The sequence below is a fragment of the Panulirus ornatus genome, chromosome 10 (genome assembly GCF_036320965.1).
Source record: "Panulirus ornatus isolate Po-2019 chromosome 10, ASM3632096v1, whole genome shotgun sequence".
NCBI lineage: Eukaryota > Metazoa > Arthropoda > Malacostraca > Decapoda > Palinuridae > Panulirus > Panulirus ornatus.
The window spans coordinates 26,708,710-26,733,541 of record NC_092233.1 but is presented as its reverse complement, the minus strand read 5'-3'; the positions used below and the strand labels follow the sequence as shown (position 1 = coordinate 26,733,541).

The 24,832-nt window shown below is 41.8% G+C and overlaps 1 protein-coding gene across 7 annotated transcripts in view; it reads right to left on the bottom strand.

Annotated features, from left to right (window-relative positions):
- The window catches only part of LOC139750835 (metallophosphoesterase MPPED2), a 378,611-nt gene that overhangs the window by 339,445 nt on the left and 14,334 nt on the right, over positions 1–24,832 (bottom strand). For all 7 annotated transcript variants that reach the window (XM_071665620.1, XM_071665618.1, XM_071665615.1 and 4 more), the window contains exons 3-4: positions 21,739–21,883; positions 7,066–7,179 (exon numbers count right to left, since the gene is read on the bottom strand). In XM_071665620.1, the coding sequence (XP_071521721.1) occupies positions 7,066–7,179; positions 21,739–21,883 (259 nt within the window). The remainder of the gene's footprint in view (positions 1–7,065; positions 7,180–21,738; positions 21,884–24,832) is intronic.

Below are 24,832 nucleotides of genomic sequence, written 5' to 3'. Positions count from 1 at the left end.
GATGCTTTGTGGAAGGTTTTAAGACTATATGATGAGGGAGGTGATCTGGAGAAGGTATATGATAGAGCTGATAGAGATGCTTTGTGGAAGGTTTTAAGAGTATATGATGAGGGAGGTAAGTTGCTAGAAAGAGTGAAAAGTTTTTACCACGGATGTAAGGCATGTGTATGAGTAGGAAGAGAGGAAAGTGATTGGTTCCCAATAAATGTCTGTTTGTGGCATGGGTGTGTGATGTCTCCATGGTTGTTTAATTTGTTTATGGATAGGGTTGTTAGGGAGGTGAATGCAAGAGTTCTGGAGAGAGGGGCATGTATGCAGTCTGTTCTGGATGAGAGGGCTTGGGAAGTGAGTCAGTTGTTGTTCACTGATGATACAGCTTTAGTGGCTGATTCGGGTGAGAAACTGCAGAAATGGATGAGTGAGTTTGGTAAAGTGTGTGAAAGAAGAATGTTGAGAGAAAATGTGAATAAGATCAAAGTTATTAGGTTCAGTAGGGTTGAGGGACAAGTTAAATGGAAGGTAAGTTTGAATGAAGAAAAACAGGAAGTGAAATGTTTCAGATATCTGGGAGTGGACTTAGCAGTGGAGGGAACAGTGAAAGCAGAAGTAAGTCACAGGATAGGGGAGGGGGTGAAGGTCTTGGGAGCATTGAAGAAGTAATCTCGGAGAGAAAAAATGGGTATTTTTGAAGGAGTAGTGGTTCTAACAATGTTATATGGGTGCAAGGCATAAGCTATAGATGGGTTTGTGCAGAGGAGGGTGGATATGTTGGAAATCAAATGTTTGAGGACAATATGTGGTATGAGGTGGTTTGATTAAGTAATGAAAGGGTAAGAGAGATGTGTGGTAATAAAAAGAGTGTGGTGAAAGAGCAGAAGAGTGTGTGTTGAAATGGTTTGAACACATGGAGAGAAAGAGTGAGGAAGGATTGACAAAGAGGATATGTGTCAGAGGTGGAGGGAAGAAGGAGAAGTGGGAGACCAATTCGGAGGTAGAAGGATGAAGTGAAAAAGATTTTGAGCAATCAGGGCCTGAACATACAGGAGGGTGAAAGGCATGCAAGGAATAGAGTGAAGTGGAATGATTTGGTATACTAGTGTTGATGTGCTATCAATGGATCGAACCAGGGCATGTGAAGCATCTGGGGTAAACCATGGAAAGGTCTGTGGGGCCTAGATAAGGATAGGGAGCTGTGGTTTTGGTGCATTACACATGACAGCTAAAGACTGAGTGTAAACGAATGTGGCCTTTTTTGTCTTTTTCTGGAGCTACCTCACTGGAAGGGGGAAGGAATTATATTTCATGAGTGGTACAGTGCGAACAGGAACGGATGAAGGCAGCAAGTATGAATATGTATGTGTATATATGCACATGTCTATGTATGTATATGTATGTATATGTTGAAATGTATATGTATGTATATGTGCATGTGTGGGTGCTTATGTATATATATGTGTATGTGGGTGGGTTGGGTCATTCCTCGTCTGTTTCCTTACGCTACCTCGCTAACGCGGGAGACGGCAATTAAGGATAAGTATAATGAAAATACTGAAACAGGAGTTGTGGGAGTATGTGATAGAATGTAAGAAAGTAAATTCTCGATTAATATGGGTAAAACTGAAAGTAGATGGAGAGAGATGGGTGATTATTGGTGCATATGCACCTGGGCATGAGAAGAAAGATCATGAGAGGCAAGTGTTTTGGGAGCAGCTGAATGAGTGTGTTAGTGGTTTTGATGCACGAGACCGGGTTATAGTGATGGGTGATTTGAATGCAAAGGTGAGTAATGTGGCAGTTGAGGGAATAATTGGTATACATGGGGTGTTCAGTGTTGTAAAGGGAAATGGTGAAGAGCTTGTAGATTTATGTGCTGAAAAAGGACTGATGATTGGGAATACCTGGTTTAAAAAGCGAGATATACATAAGTATGCTTATGTAAGTAGGAGAGATGGCCAGAGAGCGTTATTGGATTACGTGTTAATTGACAGGCGCGCGAAAGAGAGACTTTTGGATGTTAATGTGCTGAGAGGTGCAACTGGAGGGATGTCTGATCATTATCTTATGGAGGCTAAGGTGAAGATTTGTATGGGTTTTCAGAAAAGAAGAGTGAATGTTGGGGTGAAGAGGGTGGTGAGAGTAAGTGAGCTTGGGAAGGAGACTTGTGTGAGGAAGTACCAGGAGAGACTGAGTACAGAATGGAAAAAGGTGAGAACAATGGAAGTAAGGGGAGTGGGGGAGGAATGGGATGTATTTAGGGAATCAGTGATGGATTGCGCAAAAGATGCTTGTGGCATGAGAAGAGTGGGAGATGGGTTGATTAGAAAGGGTAGTGAGTGGTGGGATGAAGAAGTAAGAGTATTAGTGAAAGAGAAGACAGAGGTATTTGGACGATTTTTGCAGGGAAAAAATGCAATTGAGTGGGAGATGTATAAAAGAAAGAGACAGGAGGTCAAGAGAAAGGTGCAAGAGGTGAAAAAAAAGGCAAATGAGAGTTGGGGTGAGAGAGTATCATTAAATTTTAGGGAGAATAAAAAGATGTTCTGGAAGGAGGTAAATAAAGTGCGTAAGACAAGGGAGCAAATGGGAACTTCAGTGAAGGGCGCAAATGGGGAGGTGATAACAAGTAGTGGTGATGTGAGGAGATGGAGTGAGTATTTTGAAGGTTTGTTGAATGTGTTTGATGATAGAGTGGCAGATATAGGGTGTTTTGGTCGAGGTGGTGTGCAAAGTGAGAGGGTTAGGGAAAATGATTTGGTAAACAGAGAAGAGGTAGTAAAAGCTTTGCGGAAGATGAAAGCCGGCAAGGCAGCAGGTTTGGATGGTATTGTAGTGGAATTTATTAAAAAAGGGGGTGACTGTATTGTTGACTGGTTGGTAAGGTTATTTAATGTATGTATGACTCATGGTGAGGTGCCTGAGGATTGGCGGAATGCGTGCATAGTGCCATTGTACAAAGGCAAAGGGGATAAGAGTGAGTGCTCAAATTACAGAGGTATAAGTTTGTTGAGTATTCCTGGTAAATTATATGGGAGGGTATTGATTGAGAGGGTGAAGGCATGTACAGAGCATCAGATTGGGGAAGAGCAGTGTGGTTTCAGAAGTGGTAGAGGATGTGTGGATCAGGTGTTTGCTTTGAAGAATGTATGTGAGAAATACTTAGAAAAGCAAATGGATTTGTATGTAGCATTTATGGATCTGGAGAAGGCATATGATAGAGTTGATAGAGATGCTCTGTGGAAGGTATTAAGAATATATGGTGTGGGAGGCAAGTTGTTAGAAGCAGTGAAAAGTTTTTATCGAAGATGTAAGGCATGTGTACGTGTAGGAAGAGAGGAAAGTGATTGGTTCTCAGTGAATGTAGGTTTTCGGCAGGGGTGTGTGATGTCTCCATGGTTGTTTAATTTGTTTATGGATGGGGTTGTTAGGGAGGTGAATGCAAGAGTTTTGGAAAGAGGGGCAAGTATGAAGTCTGTTGGGGATGAGAGAGCTTGGGAAGTGAGTCAGTTGTTGTTCGCTGATGATACAGCGCTGGTGGCTGATTCATGTGAGAAACTGCAGAAGCTGGTGACTGAGTTTGGTAAAGTGTGTGAAAGAAGAAAGTTAAGAGTAAATGTGAATAAGAGCAAGGTTATTAGGTACAGTAGGGTTGAGGGTCAAGTCAATTGGGAGGTGAGTTTGAATGGAGAAAAACTGGAGGAAGTAAAGTGTTTTAGATATCTGGGAGTGGATCTGGCAGCAGATGGAACCATGGAAGCGGAAGTGGATCATAGGGTGGGGGAGGGGGCGAAAATTCAGGGAGCCTTGAAGAATGTGTGTAAGTCGAGAACATTATCTCGGAAAGCAAAAATGGGTATGTTTGAAGGAATAGTGGTTACAACAATGTTGTATGGTTGCGAGGCATGGGCTATGGATAGAGTGGTGCGCAGGAGGATGGATGTGCTGGAAATGAGATGTTTGAGGACAATGTGTGGTGTGAGGTGGTTTGATCGAGTAAGTAACGTAAGGGTAAGAGAGATGTGTGGAAATAAAAAGAGCGTGGTTGAGAGAGCAGAAGAGGGTGTTTTGAAATGGTTTGGGCACATGGAGAGAATGAGTGAGGAAAGATTGACCAAGAGGATATATGTGTCGGAGGTGGAGGGAACGAGGAGAAGAGGGAGACCAAATTGGAGGTGGAAAGATGGAGTGAAGAAGATTTTGTGTGATCGGGGCCTGAACATGCAGGAGGGTGAAAGGAGGGCAAGGAATAGAGTGAATTGGAGCGATGTGGTATACCGGGGTTGACGTGCTGTCAGTGGATTGAATCAGGGCATGTGAAGCATCTGGGGTAAACCATGGAAAGCTGTGTAGGTATGTATATTTGCGTGTGTGGACGTATGTATATACATGTGTATGGGGGTGGGTTGGGCCATTTCTTTCGTCTGTTTCCTTGCGCTACCTCGCAAACGAGGGAGACAGCGACAAAGCAAAAAAAAAAAAAAAAAAAAAAAAAAAAATAATGAAAATCAAAATATATATGGATGGAGTGATAAGAGCAATAAAAGCAAAACCAGGGAAAAGGGTTACAGAGATGGAGTATGGTGGTGAAGTATAAAAGTTAGCGACAAACTTGTTTGAAAAATACTGTGATACTGGCTGAGAGTGAAGAGGGAAGAAGGCTGTAAGTGTGTTTAATGATGTGTATAAGCATAGGTAATTGAAGGTAAATGCAAGTAAAAGTAAAGTAATGGTGTCTGAAAGGAAAAGGAGTGAAAGTATAGAATTTGCAAAGCCCTATAACAGTGAGAGAAGAAAGTGTACTAAACTGTTAAAGATGCGGGAGGAGAAAGATTCAAAGAGGTGGCAGAATTCAAGTATTTGGGAGCTACCTTGGTTAAATTTAGGAGAGATAAGGGAGGGAGCAGTACAGGGTAAAAGTCATTGGAACCCTAAATAGAATAATGAAGAGTAGAGGCATAAGTATGGAAGTGAAGAAACGACTAAGGGACAGCGTATTATTCCAGACCTATGCAGCTGAAACAGGAACATGGAATTAGTCACACAGGTCAAGAATTCAGGCTGTGGAAATGAGCCAATTGAGAAGAGCACGTGGTATGATTAAATGGAATTAAATAAGAAATGAGGAGGTGTATGAGAGATCTGGTATGGCATGAATTGCAAAGGAAATGAATTGTGGAGTGGTAGAGTGGGTGAAACAAAATACTTTAAGGCAGTTTAGGCATAAGGAAAGAACGCAAGATGGGAAGTTTAAAAGGAAAGTGTATGATAGTACAATTAAAGTGGCTGGTGTTAGAGGAAGACCACCTGTGACATGAGGAAACAAAGGAAGAGTACTGGAGAGACAGAAATAGTGGAAGAATGTGTGGAATGGCATATGCAAGAGAGGCATGTAAGGAGAGGGATAAGTGGAGACTACTTTGCCATGGCCACTACCATGATGGGAATTAGTGGAAGGAACAGGCATCAGAGATTTTTTTTTTTTCTTTTTTTTTGCTGCTGTCTCCCATGTTTGCGAGGTAGCGCAAGGAAACAGACGAAAGAAAATGGCCCAACCCACCCCTATACACATGTATATACATACATCCACACACGCAAATATACATACCTACACAGCTTTCCATGGTTTACCCCAGACGCTTCACATGCCTTGATTCAATCCACTGACAGCACGTTAACCCCGGTATACCACATCGCTCCAATTCACTCTATTCCTTGCCCTCCTTTCACCCTCCTGCATGTTCAGGCCCCGATCACACAAAATCTTTTTCACTCCATCTTTCCACCTCCAATTTGGTCTCCCTCTTCTCCTCGTTCCCTCCACCTCCGACACATATATCCTCTTGGTCAATCTTTCCTCACTCATTCTCTCCATGTGCCCAAACCATTTCAAAACACCCTCTTCTGCTCTCTCAACCACGCTCTTTTTATTTCCACACATCTCTCTTACCCTTACGTTACTTACTCGATCAAACCACCTCACACCACACATTGTCCTCAAACATCTCATTTCCAGCACATCCATCCTCCTGCGCACAACTCTATCCATAGCCCACGCCTCGCAACCATACAACATTGTTGGAACCACTATTCCTTCAAACATACCCATTTTTGCTTTCCGAGATAATGTTCTCGACTTCCACACATTCTTCAAGGCTCCCAGAATTTTCGCCCCCTCCCCCATCCTATGATCCACTTCCGCTTCCATGGTTCCATCCGCTGCCAGATCCACTCCCAGATATCTAAAACACTTTACTTCCTCCAGTTTTTCTCCATTCAAACTCACCTCCCACTTGACTTGACCCTCAACCCTACTGTACCTAATAACCTTGCTCTTATTCACATTTACTCTTAACTTTCTTCTTTCACACACTTTACCAAACTCAGTCACCAGCTTCTGCAGTTTCTCACATGAATCAGCCACCAGCGCTGTATCATCAGCGAACAACAACTGACTCACTTCCCAAGCTCTCTCATCCCCAACAGACTTCATACTTGCCCCTCTTTCCAAAACTCTTGCGTTCACCTCCCTAACAAACCCATCCATAAACAAATTAAACAACCATGGAGACATCACACACCCCTGCCGCAAACCTACATTCACTGAGAACCAATCACTTTCCTCTCTTCTTACACGTACACATGCCTTACATCCTCGATAAAAACTTTTCACTGCTTCTAACAACTTGCCTCCCACACCATATATTCTTAATACCTTCCACAGAGCATCTCTATCAACTCTATCATATGCCTTCTCCAGATCCATAAATGCTACATACAAATCCATTTGCTTTTCTAAGTATTTCTCACATACATTCTTCAAAGCAAACACCTGATCCACACATCCTCTACCACTTCTGAAACCACACTGCTCTTCCCCAATCTGATGCTCTGTACATGCCTTCACCCTCTCAATCAATATCAGAGATACAGGTAGATATATAGCTTTCAAAGATGGCACAGACAGTACACCAAGCAGGATCTTATCAAAATACTCTAGTTATATGAGATATCAGGAAATCATACTCAAAATACATGTTTATAAGCTAACACATGCTGCCATAACTTTACCCGTATGTGCAGTTTTATGATGCTGTCTTAATAATGAGCCACTTGTAAACTTGGGGTCAAAGCTGAGCTCGTGGTTACCAGCAATAACAATCTTGTATTTGTGTGGCAGAGAACCTGAAATGCAAAGCATATATTAGTATCTTTTTTATTTACTATACTTGATTGCTGTTCCCTGCATCAGTGAGGTAGTGCCAGGAAACAGACAATGAATGGCCCATCCACTCATATACACATATATAGATACATAAATTCCAATACATGGACATAAACATACATGTACATATCAACATATACATATAAACATATACAAACATACACATATAAAAATATGTATTACACATTCATACTTTCTTGCATTCACACTCAGCCTCTGGCTGTTATGTGTAATGCACCAAAACCACAGCTCCCTTTCCACATCCAGGCCCCACAAAACTTTCCATGGTTCACCGCAGACACTTCACATGCCCTGGTTCAATTCACTGACAGGATGGCGACCCCACTATACCACATCGTTCCAAATCACTCTGTTCCTTGCACGCCTTTCACCCTCCTGTATGTTCTGGCCCCAATCGCTCAAAATCTTTTTCACTCCATCCCTCCACATACAATTTCGTCTCCAGCTTCTCCTCACATAAGCAGAAGTGAGTCACAGGGTGGAGGAGGGGGCAAAGGTTCTGGGAGTGTTGAAGAATGTGTGGAAGGCAAGAACATTATCTCGGAGAGAAAAAGGGGTATGTTTGAAGAAAAAGTGGTTCCAACAATGTTATATGGTTGTGAGGAATGGGCGATAGATAGGGGTGTGCGGAGGAGGGTGGATGTGTTGGAAATGAGAAGTTTGAGAACAATACGTGGTGTGAGGTGGTTTAATCGAGTAAGTGATGAAAGGGTAAGAGAGGTGTGTGGTAATAAAAAGAGTTTGGTTGAGAGAGCAGAAGTGGGTGTATTGAAATGGTTTAATCACATGGAGAGAATGAGTGAGAAAAAATTGATAAAGATGATATATGTGTCATAGGCGGAGGGAACGAATAGAGGTGGGAGACCAAATTGGAGGTGGAAGGATGGAGTGAAAAAGATTTTGAACGATTGGGGCTTGAACATACAGGAGGGTGAAAGGCGTGCAAGGAACAGAGTGAATTGGAATAATGTGGTATACCGGGGTGGACGTGCTGTCAATGGATTGAACCAGGGCATGTGAAGTGTCTGGGGTAAACCATGGAAAGTTTTGTGGGGCCTGGATGTGGAAAGGGAGCTGCGGTTTCAGTGCATTACACATGATAGCTAAAGACTGAGTGTGAATGAATGAGGCCTTTGTGTCTTTTCCTAGCGCTACCTCGCATGCACATAAGGGGAGGGGGTTATTTCATGTGTGGCGGGCTGGCGGTGGGAATGGATGAAAGCAGCATGTATGAATATGTACATATGTATAAATGATATGTTATTGCATGAATATGTATGTATACGTTGAAATGTATAGGTATGTATATGTGCGTGTGTGAGTGTTTATATATATACATGTGTATGTTGGTGGGTTGGGCCAATCTTTCGTCTGTTTTCTTGCGCTACCTCCCTAATGCGGGAGACAGTGTCAAAATATAATAAAATAAATGAATAAATATCAATTATTTTATTCTTATCATACTTTGTCGCTGTCTCCCGCATTAGCGAGGTAGCACAAGGAAACAGATGAAAGAATGGCCCAACCCACCCACAGACATATGCACATACATACACATCCACACACGCACATATACATACTTATACATTTCAACATATACATATATACACATGTACATAATTCATACTTGCTGCCTTTATTCATTCCCATCGCCACCCTGCCACAATGAAATGACAACCCACTCCCCCCGCATGCACGCGAGATAGCGCTAGGAAGAGACAACAAAGGCCACATTTGTTCACACTCAGTCTCTAGCTGCCATGTATAATGCACCGAAACCACAGCTCCCCTTCAACATCCAGGCCCCACAAAACTTTCCATGGTTTACCCCAGATGCTTCACATGCCCTGGTTCAATCCATTGACAGCATGTCCGCCCCGGTATACCACATCGTTCCAATTCACTCTATTCCTTGCACGCCTTTCACCCTCCTGCATGTTCAGGCCCCAATCGCTCAAAATCTTTTTCACTCCATCTTTCCACCTCCAATTTGGTCTCCCACTTCGCCTCGTTCCCTCCATCTCTGACACATATATCCTCTTTGTCAATCTTTCCTCACTCATTCTCTACATGTGACCGAACCATTTCAAAACACTCTCTTCTGCTCTCTAAACCACACTCTGTTTATTACTACACATATCTCTTACCCTTTCACTACTTATGCGATGAAACCACCTCTCACCACATATTGTCCTCAAACATCTCATTTCCATCATATTCACCCTCCTCCGCACAACTCTATCTATAGCCCACGCCTCGCAACCATATAACATTGTTGTAACCACTACTCCTTCAAACATACCCATTTTTGCTTTCCGAGATAATGTTCCTGCCTTCCAACGCCTTTCAACCCATGTTGTAGAAGGCTACTAAAGGGGACAGGAGCAGGGGGCCAGAAACCCTCCCCTCCTTGTATCTTAACTTTCTAAAAGGGGAAACAGAAGAAGAGGTCATACAGGGTGTGCTCATCCTCCTCGAAGGCTCAGATTGGGATGTCTGAATGAGTATGGATGTAAGCAAGATGAGAAAAAAGGAGAGACAGGCAGTAAAAGGAACCTGAATGTTTTGGCTCTGAGAGAAACAAAGCTGAAGGGTAAAGGGGAACAGTGGTTTGGGAACGTCATGGGAGTAAAGTCAAGGGTTGGCGAGAGGACAAGAGCAAAGGAAGGAGTAGCACTACTGATGAAGCATGAGTTGTGGAAGAATGTGATAAGAGTGTAAGAAAGTAAACTTTAGATTGATACGGGCAAAACTGAAAGTGGATGGAGAGAGATGGGTGAGTGTTGGTGCATATGCACCTGGTCTTGAGAAGAAAGATCATGAGAGGCAAGTGTCTTGGGAGCAGCTGAGTGAGTGTGTTAGCAGCTTTGATGCACGAGACCGAGTTATAGTGAAGGGTGATTTGAATGTAAAGTTGAGTAATGTGGCAGTTGAGGGTATAATTGGTATACATGGGGAGTTCAGTGTTGTAAATGGAAATGGTGAAGAGCTTGTAGATTTGTGTGCTGAAAAAGGACTGGTGATTGGGAATACCTGGTTTAAAATGAGAGATACATAAGTACACATATGTAAGTAGGAGAGATGGCCAGAGAGCATTATTGGATTCTGTGTTAAGTAATAAAAGTGCAAAAGAGAGACTTTTGGATGTTAATGTGCTGAGAGGGGCAACTGGGGGGGATGTCTGATCATTATCTTGTGGAGGCGAAGGTGAAGATATGTAGAGGTTTTCACAAAAGAGGAGAGACTGTTGGGGTGAAGAGAGTGGTAAGAGTAAGTGAGCTTGGAAAGGAGAATTGTGTGTGGAAGTACTAGGAGAGATTGAGTGCAGAATGGAAAAAGGTGAGAGCAAATGACGTAAGGGGAGTGGGGGAGGAGTGGGATGTATCTAGGGAAGCAGTGATAGCTTGCACAAAAGATGCCTGTGGCATGAGAAAGGTGGGAGGTGGGCACATTAGAAAGGGTGTGAGTGGTGGGATGAAGAAGTAAGATTATTAGTGAAAGTGAAGAGAGAGGCATTTGGACGAGTTTTGCAAGAAAATAGGGCAAATGACTGGGAGATGCATAAAAGAAAGAGGCAAGAGGTCAAGAGAAAGGTGCAAGAAGTGAAAAAGAGGGCAAATGAGAGTTGGGGTGAGAGAGTATCATTAAATTTTAGGGAGGATAAAAAGATGTTTTGGAGGGAGGTAAATAAAGTGCTTAAGACAAGAGAACGAATGGGAACATTGGTGAAGGGGGCAAATGGGAAGGTAATAACAAGTAGTAGTGAAGTGATAGGGAAATGGAGTGAGTATTTTGAAGGTTTGCTGAATGTGCTTGATGACAGAGTGTCAGATATGGGATGTTTTGGTCAAGGTGGTGTGTGAAGTGAGAGGATCAGGGAGAATGATTTGATAAGCAGAGAAGAGGTAAAGAAAGCTTTGCGGAAGATGAAAGCCAGCCAGGTGGTGGGTTTGGATGGTATTGCTGTGGAATCTATTAAAAATGGGGGTGTCTATGATGTTGACTGGTTGGTGAGGATATTCAATGTATGTATGGTTCATGATGAAGTGCCTGAGGATTGGCGGAATGCATGTATAGTCCCACTGTACAAAGGCAAAGGGGATAAAGGTGAGTGTTCAAATTAAAGAGGTATAAGTTTGTTGACTATTCCTGGGAAATCATATGGGAGGGTATTGATCGGGAGGGTCAAGGCATGTACAGAGCACCAGATTGGGGAAAAGCAGTGTCGTTTCAGAAGTGGTAGAGGGTGTGTGGATCAGGTGTTTGCTTTGAAGAATGTATGTGAGAAAAACTTGGAAAAGCAGATGGATTTGTATGTAGCATTTATGGATCTGGAGAAGGAATATGATAGAACTGACAGAGATACTCTGTGGAAGGTATTAAGAGTATGTGGAGAGGGAGGTAAGTTGCTAGAAGCAAAGTTTTTATCGAGGATGTAAGGCATATGTACGAGTAGGAACAGAGGAAAGTGATTGGTTCCCAGAGAATGTCAGTTTGCGGCAAGGGTGTGTGGTGTCTCCATGGCTGTTTAATTTGTTTATGGATGGGGTGGTTAGGGAGGTGAATGCAAGAGTTTTGGAGAGAGGGGCAAGTATCCAGTCTGTTGTGGATGAGAGGGCTTGGGAAGCAAGTCATTTGTTGTTTGCTGATGATACAGCGCTGGTGGCTGATTCGTGCGAGAAACTTCGGAAGTTGGTGACTGAGTTTGGTAAAGTGTGTGAAAGAAGAAAGCTGAGGGTAAATGTGAATAAGAGCAAGGTTCTTAGGTTCAGTAGGGTTGAGGGACAAGTTAATTTGGGAGGTAAGTTTGAATGGAGAAAAACTGGAGGAAGAGAAGTGTTTTAAATATCTGGGAGTGGATTTAGCAGTGGATGGAACCATGGAAGCAGAAGTGAGTCACATGATGGGGGAGGGGGTGAAGGTTCTGGGAGCATTGAAGAATGTGTGGAAGGTGAGAACGTTATCTCGGAGAGCATAAATGGATATGCTTGAAGGGATAGTGGTTCCAACAATGTTATACGGTTGTGAGGCATGGGCTATAGATAGGGTTGTGCAGAGAGTGGACGTATTGGAAATCAAATGTTTGAGGACAATATGTGGTGTGAGGTGGTTTGATCGAGTAAGTAATGAAAGCATAAGAGAGATGTGTGGTAATAATAAGTGTGTGGTTGAGAGAGTAACATGGAGAGAATGAGTGAGGAAAGATTGACAAAGAGGATATAAGTGTCAGAGGCGGAGGGAACAAGGAGAAGTGGTAGACCAAATTGGAGGTGGAAGGATGGAGTGAAAAAGATTCTGAGCGATTGGGGCCTGAACATACAGGAGGTTGAAAGGTGTGCAAAGAATAGAGTGAATTGGAATGATGTGGTATAACAGGGTTGACATGCTATCAATGGATTGAACCAGGGCATGTGAAGTGTCTGAGGTAAACCATAGAAAGTTTTTTTGGGGCCTGGATGTCGAAAGACAGCTGTGGTTTCGGTGCATTACACATGAAAGCTAGAGACTGAGTGTGAACGAATGTGGCCTTTGTTGTCTTTTCCTAGCACTACCTTGCGCGTATGCAGCATGAGAGGGGCGGGGGTGCTGTTTCATGTGTGGCAGGGTGGCGATGGGGTGGATGAAGGCAGCAAGTGTGAGTGTGTGTATGTGTATATATGTCTGTGTATGTATATGTATGTATACATTGAAATGTATATGTATGTATATGTGTGTGTGGGCATTTATCTATATGAATGTGTACATGGGTGGGTTGGGCTATTCTTTCGTCTGTTTCCTTGTGCTAACTTGCTAATGCGGGAGACAGTGACTAAGTATAATTTTTTTTTTTTGCTCTGTCGCTGTCTCCCACGTTTGTGAGGTAGCGCAAGAAAACAGACGAAAGAAATGGCCCAACCCACCCCCATACACATGTATATACGTATGTCCACACATGCAAATATACATACCTACACAGCTTTCCATGGTTTACCCCAGACGCTTCACATGCCCTGATCAATCCACTGGCAGCACTTCAACCCCGGTATACCACATCGATCTAATTCACTCTATTCCTTGCCCTCCTTTCACCCTCCTGCATGTTCAGGCCCTGATCACACAAAATCTTTTTCACTCCATCTTTCTACCTCCAATTTGGTCTCCCACTTCTCCTCGTTCCCTCCACCTCCGATACATATATCCTCTTGGTCAATCTTTCCTCACTCATTCTCTCCATGTGCCCAAACCATTTCAAAACACCCTCTTCTGCTCTCTCAACCACGCTCTTTTTATTTCCACACATCTCTCTTACCCTTACGTTACTTACTCAATCAAACCACCTCACACCACACATTGTCCTCAAACATCTCATTTCCAGCACATCCATCCTCCTGCGCACAACTCTATCCATAGCCCACGCCTCGCAACCATACAACATTGTTGGAACCACTATTCCTTCAAACATACCCATTTTTGCTTTCCGAGATAATGTTCTCGACTTCCACACATTCTTCAAGGCTCCCAGGATTTTCGCCCCCTCCCCTTCCCTATGATCCACTTCCGCTTCCATGGTTCCATCCGCTGCCAGATCCACTCCCAGATATCTAAAACACTTTACTTCCTCCAGTTTTTCTCCATTCAAACTTACCTCCCAATTGACTTGACCCTCAACCCTACTGTACCTAATAACCTTGCTCTTATTCACATTTACTCTTAACTTTCTTCTTTCACACACTTTACCAAACTCAGTCACCAGCTTCTGCAGTTTCTCACATGAATCAGCCACCAGCGCTGTATCATCAACGAACAACAACTGACTCACTTCCCAAGCTCTCTCATCCACAACAGACTTCATACTTGCCCCTCTTTCCAAAACTCTTGCATTTACCTCCCTAACAAGCCCATCCATAAACAAATTAAACAACCATGGAGACATCACACACCCCTGCCGCAAACCTACATTCACTGAGAACCAATCACTTTCCTCTCTTCCTACACGTACACATGCCTTACATCCTCGATCAAAACTTTTCACTGCTTCTAACAACTTTCCTCCCACACCATATATTCTTAATACCTTCCACAGGTATAAAAAAATAAATGAAATATATATCTTTTTTCTATGCGTGTGTGTCACACAATTAAATGCAAAATGGTGCATCACAGTGGAACAATAAACACATTGGTTTAGTATACTAAATGACTGTGGGTGGAGTTTAAATGACATTCAGCTGAGACTTTCTTGTTGTGTAGTGATGCAACACGATATACATAACGATGAAAAAATGTGGGGGATTACCAATCAATATAATTTTGATAGTAATCTGAATAAATCCTATGGATAACCAAAAAGCAATCCCATGAAAAATCATAATGAATCTTTTATCACCAATTAAAAAGTATCCAATTGGAACTCCCTCAAAGGGGTAAACACTGCAATAGAGTCTCCTTAACTAGTGAACTCCAGTGCTGCTTCTTAGCCTTTATGCCTTACCCTTAACAGGCCACTAGCAGAGGCCAACTCTTGTGCAGTGTTTGCTGGGGCTCATACTTATTGTTCCAAGTGACTACTTGTATCTAATACTCCTTCCAACTACTTCTACCTAGTATATCTACCTAATGCTCCTACCTACTACATGTATCTACTGCTCATACCATTTTGCTAAAAGGCAGGGCTAACATACAGAGCTCACCGCAGGAAAATTTAGTTATGAAAAAAGAGCGGTGTGAGTTAAGTGTTGTCAAGTGTTAAATATTACAAGGAGAGACTGTACATTTGTGGACTGAATGCCAAAAGTCCACGTGTTAGTGAGGCATAAAGAAAAGACAGCTACCTGGGTCAGAGGAGTGCAACTTGACAACCAATGAAGTGCTGGCTTACTAAGCAGCTGTCACTAACCCTCCCAATACCCAGGCAGGTAGTACTGGTAATATCCCTCCCTGGTTACTGGCTGCCTACCAACACTAAATATAGTACTCATACAACATAAATCAAGGAAACATGATAATTCTTAACAATTTTCTGAGAACTATTCTTAGTGAAAGCTCTTCCATTGTCAATCTTAAGTGAAATAATAAAAACCTTACTAAGTTTAAAGATAGCATTTACATAATATATTGATATGCAAGAAATAAACATAAATAGTGCCATCTTATTTGAACTTTTTTAAGGATACGAGTACTGATAAAGTATTTGTAAAAGGTACAACACAACTTGAAGAATTGGTATAGTAACTGTAGAATTCATCAGTTGTACAGGTGAGTCATAAATCAGTGTTGAGTTCTGTATGACTGTTTTTTCCATAATACTGCTTTTATTATGATTTTCTACAAAAAAAATTGTTACAATCGACATTTACTTCTTTTCAGCATACACTACATCTAAGAGATCCTATGACATTAACCCCAACCCAGGACCATCAAAGTATAGTTGCCCATAATGCCATATCTCCATTACCAAAATGTCCTACTATGTCAAATGCTCCAGTTGCCTCAGTGGAATAATCTTCAGAAGTGGTAGAGGATGTGTGGATCAGGTGTTTGCTTTGAAGAATGTATGTGAGAAATACTTAGAAAAGCAAATGGATTTGTATGTAGCATTTATGGATCTGGAGAAGGCATATGATAGAGTTGATAGAGATGCTCTGTGGAAGGTATTAAGAATATATGGTGTGGGAGGCAAGTTGTTAGAAGCAGTGAAAAGTTTTTATCGAGGATGTAAGGCATGTGTACGTGTAGGAAGAGAGGAAAGTGATTGGTTCTCAGTGAATGTAGGTTTGCGGCAGGGGTGTGTGATGTCTCCATGGTTGTTTAATTTGTTTATGGATGGGGTTGTTAGGGAGGTAAATGCAAGAGTTTTGGAAACAGGGGCAAGTATGAAGTCTGTTGGGGATGAGAGAGCTTGGGAAGTGAGTCAGTTGTTGTTCGCTGATGATACAGCGCTGGTGGCTGATTCATGTGAGAAACTGCAGAAGCTGGTGACTGAGTTTGGTAAAGTGTGTGAAAGAAGAAAGTTAAGAGTAAATGTGAATAAGAGCAAGGTTATTAGGTACAGTAGGGTTGAGGGTCAAGTCAATTGGGAGGTGAGTTTGAATGGAGAAAAACTGGAGGAAGTGAAGTGTTTTAGATATCTGGGAGTGGATCTGGCAGCGGATGGAACCATGGAAGCGGAAGTGGATCATAGGATGGGGGAGGGGGCGAAAATTCTGGGAGCCTTGAAGAATGTGTGGAAGTCGAGAACATTATCTCGGAAAGCAAAAATGGGTATGTTTGAAGGAATAGTGGTTCCAACAATGTTGTATGGTTGCGAGGCGTGGGCTATGGATAGAGTTGTGCGCAGGAGGATGGATGTGCTGGAAATGAGATGTTTGAGGACAATGTGTGGTGTGAGGTGGTTTGATCGAGTAAGTAACGTAAGGGTAAGAGAGATGTGTGGAAATAAAAAGAGCGTGGTTGAGAGAGCAGAAGAGGGTGTTTTGAAATGGTTTGGGCACATGGAGAGAATGAGTGAGGAAAGATTGACCAAGAGGATATATGTGTCGGAGGTGGAGGGAACGAGGAGAAGAGGGAGACCAAATTGGAGGTGGAAAGATGGAGTGAAAAAGATTTTGTGTGATCGGGGCCTGAACATGCAGGAGGGTGAAAGGAGGGCAAGGAATAGAGTGAATTGGAGCGATGTGGTATACCGGGGTTGACGTGCTGTCAGTGGATTGAATCAGGGCATGTGAAGCGTCTGGGGTAAACCATGGAAAGCTGTGTAGGTATGTATATTTGCGTGTGTGGACGTATGTATATACATGTGTATGGGGGTGGGTTGGGCCATTTCTTTCGTCTGTTTCCTTGCGCTACCTCGCAAACGCGGGAGACAGCGACAAAGCAAAAAAAAAAAAAAAAAAAAAAACATATCACCGCCCTCTAGGAGGATTATTCAGGACTATGGACATGCAACTATTATCTATCTACCTATTCAATATCTTTGACACCTGCTACTTGCTGGAATTCCCTCAGGTGGGTGGCCATGGCAGTAGTCTCTCCAAAACTAGTGAACTCCACTGCCACTTCTTAGCCTTTAGTGTCTCACCCCTAGCAGGCCACAGGCAGAGGGCAAGTCCAGCACAGTGTTTGCAGAGGCTCCTACCTAATGTTCCAACTGGCTTTTACTTAATGCTCCTGGTTAACATTCCAAACTACTATTTCTACAAACTGCTCCTAACTAAATGTTCCTACCCATTACTTCTATCTAATGCTCCTACCATTTTGCCAAAAGGCAGGAGTAGCACATAGTCTCACCACAAATGAGCTGTGAGTTAAGTTTTGTTGTGTGTGACAAGGAGAGATAATATGTATGAGATAGAATGCCAGTAGTTTACATGTGGATGAGGCAGAAAAATAAGACAGCTACTTGGGTCAGAGGAGTGCAACTTGACAACCACTCAAGTGCTGGCTCACTACACAGCTGTTGCTAACCTTCCTGATACTCCGGTGGGTAATACTGATATACTTCCCTGTCATTGGCTGCCAACCAACTACTCTAACATAAACAGCCAATGCATCCTCCTAATCCAATACACTCCCAACATAAATGCTCCACGTGTAACAGCACAAACCAGAGGAGTGGTGGTCAAGAAAAACAGCATTACTCAGCAAGCAAGTTGCACAGTGAGCACAACATGCTAGCCTTGTCATCATGACAAAGTCTCATTGTAGTTACTCATTAAAAGGTATTCATTAGCAAACCCCTGGAATCCCACTGACACAATAAACAATGCAAAATGCAAAACAAACATACACATGTACTCAACATTCTTCAAGACCATAACATAAACTGAGCCCTCATCCAAGAAACGAAAAATGCTCCCATCTTCTTCCTGTTTCCTTTCTATATCTGCACCAACCTAAGACAAGACAGAAAACACGAACAAGGAGGAGGACTCAAAACACATACTGCAAAACATAGCCAATACTCCAAGCACAAAACAGATCACAAAAAAGTGAAGACACCTTTGAAATACAATCCATAAACTAAAGACTACACAACATTAACTACAACATAACACCTCCATACCTTCTCTTTCGACCTGCCCTCCACGATGCTCTCATTATCAGCAGAGCCTCATTAACATGCCTAACACTTATCTGTGAGGAAATTTCAATGTATACCATCCTGCATGGCTTAATACACCCTTGATCACCAGAGTGAACTTCTCATAAATCAACTGCACCCTTTCAACATCCACAACCTATGCAACTACATTTCTATCTATATCTGACACCTGTTCCAACTAGAACTCCCTCAAGGGGGTGGCCACAGCAATAGAGTCTCCATAATGAGAATCTCCATAACAAGAGTACACAAGTGCAGCTTCTTAGCCTTTAATGCCTCACCCGTAACAGGCCACTAGCAGAGGGCAACTCTGGGGGTGTTTGTAGAGACAACCTATGCAATCAGCTAACCAAACTCCTACTCCACCACCTCAAGCAGCTAACCTCACTAGACACTACTTTTTGCACACCAACAACACACAAGAAGACTACCTGGAGCACATTGCATGAACTCTCTTCTGACCACTTACCCATTCTCATAGGTTGTTTTGATATACCTCTACACTGTACATAACATTTTCTAATTTCAGGTAAAAACAATTTCTTTTAGTATGTCACACACATCTTTGATATCAAGTCTCCTATACTCTTCACCATTTAATCAAGAGTAACCTATAAGATTGAAGAAGGAAAGGAATATGATGAAAATGAATAACTCCAGTTTCTTTATCTAAGACACAAAAAAAACAGATTTTGGAGATACCTTGATTTACTTACTATTTTGAGGATGATAAAAGTATTTTGGGTAACTGGAAGGGTCTATAGATGAAAATCTTTAAAGTGAGAAATATCTAACTTTAGCCAAACACCAATTTCCAAAGACAAGCTACTACTTGAACCATCTAAAATGCCTCCTTATATCACCTTCCTCCTAAGTACAGTGGCTAGTGCAGTATCTTCTTGTCATCCCCACAAGGCAAATACATATGAAGGAGTATAATGTCCTTTGTACCTGAATCACTTATGAAATCAAATGTAATACTCCTCTCATGTAATCACTATACGGTAGTTATCCTTAAAACACAATTGAAAGGTTGTTTCACAGGTTCATTGCAAAAAGAAAATCAAACTATCTCGAAAAAAAGAGATGTGCACATTTTGGACAAAGTCCATGTATTTCAGGCCTATTATAATGCAATAATTCTTCAGTAAGCAAATGACCTCAAGGGTATCCAGGTACGACATAAATATACATCAATTTTTAGCCAAAGAACACACAAAACCTAACTCATGTGCCAAATACAATTTCAGTGATAAGAGAAGGGAATAATCTTCAACAAAGTGACACACACCAAAGACATGAAAGAGGCAAAAATTGTGACAATTAAGCTCCTGAATGCCATTTTTCATGTCAATTGCTATGGGAAAAGTTCCAGGTGAATGGAAGTTTGCCAATGTAACACCTATATTCAGTTAAGGTAATACGTCACTCTCTAGAAATCATTGACCAATCAGCTTAACGTCTGTAGTTAGAAAATCTGTGGAAACCATCATTTGAGATAGAAATGTGAACCATTTAAAGGATCATCACTCAATAAACAAGTCTCAACATAGTTTTTGATGAAACTGCTCATGTCTAGCAAATCTGTTTGATTTCTTTTATGATATAATCACCAAGTACGATGAAATTAAAGTAGTTGATGTTATCTAACTACATTTTCAGAAAGCATCAAAGGAAACTAGCAAAAATTAAGCTACATGGAACTAATAGGGCTGAACTTCAATGGACAGGAAATTGCTTGATTGACCATAAACATCAAGAAACTGACTAAATGACTGTAAACAGAGAGCTGTGATAAATGGCCAAGCCTCAGAATGGTTAAACACAATTGAAAAGCCAAAAGAATCAGTCTTGGGACCAGTTCTCTTTCTCATATATATAAATGATATTGATAACGGGCTACACTGCAAGATATTAAAATTTGCCAATGATACAAAGCTGGGAAATTAATCTAAAAATTAAATTAACTGTCTACAGTTCCAAAATTTACATAGAGAAACTGAGGGACTGGGCTAATAGGAGGCAAATAAGTTGTAATATCAATAAGTGAAAAGTTTTACTTAGTGGTAGAAAAAAAAGGCAAGCTACAGTATAAATTCTTTTGGAGTGCAAAAGGTAAATGAGGAATATGACTTGGGTGTAACACTCTCTAGTAACCTAAAACCAAGTAAGCAGTGCAGAGAAGCAGTGAAAACAGTGAATACTATTTTTCGTCTCATAGGTAGGGCCTTTGAATTCAAATCCAGGGAAACCATCCTCATTCTTTACAATACACCAGTTCATTCATATCTTGAATATTGTCTAGATTTGGTCATCCTACCTGAAAAAAAAACAAAAAAAAACAGACAGAATGGAAAGAGTGCAGCATCGAGCTACCATAATTCCTAGACCGAGAAACAAATCCTACGAGGGCAGATTAAAAGATTTGAATATATCATCAGAGGTTCTGATAATCTTGATCTGTCAAGCTACATAAAACTATATTCATCTGATTATACTCACAGTAATGGACACAAACTCATAGACAAATGCTTTACCTAGAATGAGGCAAAGTACCTTTTTTTTCTGGACTGTTTATCTATGGAATGATTTGTCAATTAAAATGGTTGACAATAGTACTATACATAAGTTTAAGAAAAGACTTGATAAATACTTAGCTTCAAGTCTATGATTACATTACTTGAGCCTTCTTAATCATAATGACAATTTGCAGGTTCTTCTCTTTCTGATATTTTCCACTATCACAAACAACATTGAAAGGACCTAGTAATCTGTTCCTGTTTGAATTTCTCTGTATTCCTTTGTAATACTGTTACTTTTATGGTAGTGTGACTACTAACTGGTATAAGTGCTATCAATATGATCCATATTTTCATATCTAACCAAGCATCATATAAGATATTTCTACCAATAAAATTCATGGTGTACAGTATATCTGTATTACAGATTATTTCAGTATAACATGGTAATACAAGTAGATCATCTCCAGTTCTAATTCACCAGTCCAAGCAGTGTTCAGATTTCAGATCTTTTCAGGTTTGGATTTCAGGTTAGGTTTGCTAGTTTTTGAATGTCAACTGTATATAACAGATGTAAATGTACACTCTATAAACCATTTAAAATACATCAATTTGTTGTACTTCCCAAAATTTTTCCATTTCCACCTCTAACACTTGTAATGCACACAGGGTCTGGTGTTTACACAAAGATGAGGTGCTGGGAAGTGAATGTATATTCAAGTCCCAACAAGGATAAAACAAAGGAAGAAACCAAAGAAATAAGAGAGAAAAGCACAGAGTACTACCAATTCATATTACAACTTCTGAAACTCATGCCATTTTGGCAAGAATCTTAAATGTACAAGTGTTTGGATATTAGATGTTTTCAGATTTTGTATGTCAAGACAAAAAATCCTCACCTATCCAGCTGTTGAATTCTTCAACTTCAACTGGACTACCACACCTTGTAAAGTCTCCAGCATGAATAAAAACATCACCAGCTGGGATCTCAAACTGAAGGTGTGATGTGAGGCAGTGTGTATCACTCATACACACAAACCTTAGCTGAAATATAAATATTACAAAATTAGTACAACATCTCATAAAATAACCATCAACACTTTATTATGACAAAGTATATGGAATTAATGACTGCAGTCAATAAAAATTAGTATAAAAAATAACTTCACCCCCATTACCATAGTAAAGTCATTTCAACCATAAAATTACCATATAACTTAACAAAGCAAAACTTTCCTTGGGTAGAAGTAAAGGCATTGCAGGGAGGCTCTAGGGAAAGATATGTAGGTTCTGGAAGTTGGTTAGCTTCTCTCTCTCAAGCAGTGTCTCATGAGCTTGAGATATAGTCCTTAGGAATATCTAAGAGGGGATCTTGTGCAGTCTCACAGTCAGTGAGGAGATGGCCACCAACACCTGCCCTTTGTGACTGACTAAGGTATCTGCAGTAAATGCTTGTCAAATGTGCCCACCCTCAGCTTGTCAGCAACTACCACATGCCTCTTACCCATCAAATGAAGCTCAAAGATTTTGCAGAGTGTGACTGCTAACCCAGATTGGTCAAAGATACAGTATCTATCCATTATACATTGTCGCTGTCTCCTGCATTAGCGAGGTAGCGCAAGGAAACAGAAGAAAGAATGGCCCAACCCACCCACATACACATGTATATAGATAAATACCCTATGCACTTCAATGTATACATACATATACATAAACAGACATATACATATATACACCTGTACATATTCATACATGCTACATTCATCCATTCCCGCCACCACCCTGCCACACATGAAATGGCACTCCCCTCCCCCCACATGCATGCGAGGTAGCGCTAGGAAAAGACAACAAAGGCCACAATCGTTCACACTCAATCTCTAGCTGTCATGTAATAATGCACTAAAACCACAGCTCCCTTTCCACATCCAGGCCCCACAAAACTTTCCATGGTTTACCCCAGACGCTTCACATGCCCTGGTTCAATCCATTGACAGCACGTCGACCCCGGTATACCACATCGCTCCAATTCACTCTATTCCTTGGACTCCTTTCACCCTCCTGCATGTTCAGGTCCCGATCACTCAAAATCTTTTTCACTCCATCTTTCCACCTCCAATTGGGTCTCCCACTTCTCCTCGTTCCCTCCACCTCTGACACATATATCCTCTTGGGGGCCTGAACATGCAGGAGGGTGAAAGGCGGGCAAGGAATAGAGTGAATTGGATTGATGTGGTATACCGGGGCTGACATGCTGTCAGTGGATTGAATCAGGGCATGTGAAGCGTCTGGGGTAAACCATGGAAAGTTGTGTGGGGCCTGGATGTGGAAAGGGAGCTGTGGTTTTGGGCATTATTGCATGACAGCTAGAGACTGAGTGTGAATGAATGGGGCCTTTGTTGTCTTTTCCTAGCGCTACCTCGCACACATGAGGGGGGAGGGGGATGGTATTCCATGTGTGGCGAGGTGGCGATGGGAATGAATAAAGGCAGATAGTGTGCATTGTGTGCATGGGTATATATGTATGTGTCTGTGTGTGTATATATATGTGTACATTGAAATGTATAGGTATGTATATTTACGTGTGTGGACGTGTATGTATATACATGTGTATGGGGGTGGGTTGGGCCATTTCTTTCATCTGTTTCCTTGTGCTACCTCACAAATGCGGGAGACAGCGACAAAGCAAAATAAATACATAAATAAATCTCTCTTACCCTCTCATTACTTACCACACCACATACTGTCCTCAAACATCTCATTTCCAACACATCCACCCTCCTCCGTACAACCCTATCTACAGCCCATGCCTCACAACCATATAGCATTGTTGGAACAACTGTTCCTTCAAACATACCCATTTTTGCTCTCCAAGATAATGTTCTCGCTTTCCACACAGTCTTCAATGGTCCCAGAACCTTCATCCTCTCCCTCACCCTGTGACTCACTTCTGCTTCCATCTGCTGCTAAATCTATTCCTAGATATCAAAAACACTTCCTCCAGTTAAGAACAGAGGACTGAGCCTTTGAGGGAATATCCTCACTTGGCCCCCTTCTCAGTTCCTCTTTTGGAAAACTAAAAAACGAGATGGGAGGATTTCCAGCCTCCCTCTCCCTCCCCTTTTTGTCACCTTCTACGACACGCAGGAATACGTGGGAAGTATTTTTTCTCCCCTATTCCCAGGGATAATATATATATATATATATATATATATATATATTTTTTTTTTTTTTTTTTTTTTTTTATACTTTGTCGCTGTCTCCCGCGTTTGCGAGGTAGCGCAAGGAAACAGACGAAAGAAATGGCCCAACCCCCCCCCCCATACACATGTACATACACACGTCCACACACGCAAATATACATACCTACACAGCTTTCCATGGTTTACCCCAGACGCTTCACATGCCTTGCTTCAATCCACTGACAGCACGTCAACCCCTGTATACCACATGACTCCAATTCACTCTATTTCTTGCCCTCCTTTCACCCTCCTGCATGTTCAGGCCCCGATCACACAAAATCTTTTTCACTCCATCTTTCCACCTCCAATTTGGTCTCCCTCTTCTCCTCGTTCCCTCCACCTCCGACACATATATCCTCTTGGTCAATCTCTCCTCACTCATTCTCTCCATGTGCCCAAACCATTTCAAAACACCCTCTTCTGCTCTCTCAACCACGCTCTTTTTATTTCCACACATCTCTCTTACCCTTACGTTACTTACTCGATCAAACCACCTCACACCACACATTGTCCTCAAACATCTCATTTCCAGCACATCCATCCTCCTGCGCACATCTCTATCCATAGCCCACGCCTCGCAACCATACAACATTGTTGGAACCACTATTCCCTCAAACATACCCATTTTTGCTTTCCGAGATAATGTTCTCGACTTCCACACATTTTTCAAGGCTCCCAAACTTTTCGCCCCCTCCCCCACCCTATGATCCACTTCCGCTTCCATGGTTCCATCCGCTGACAGATCCACTCCCAG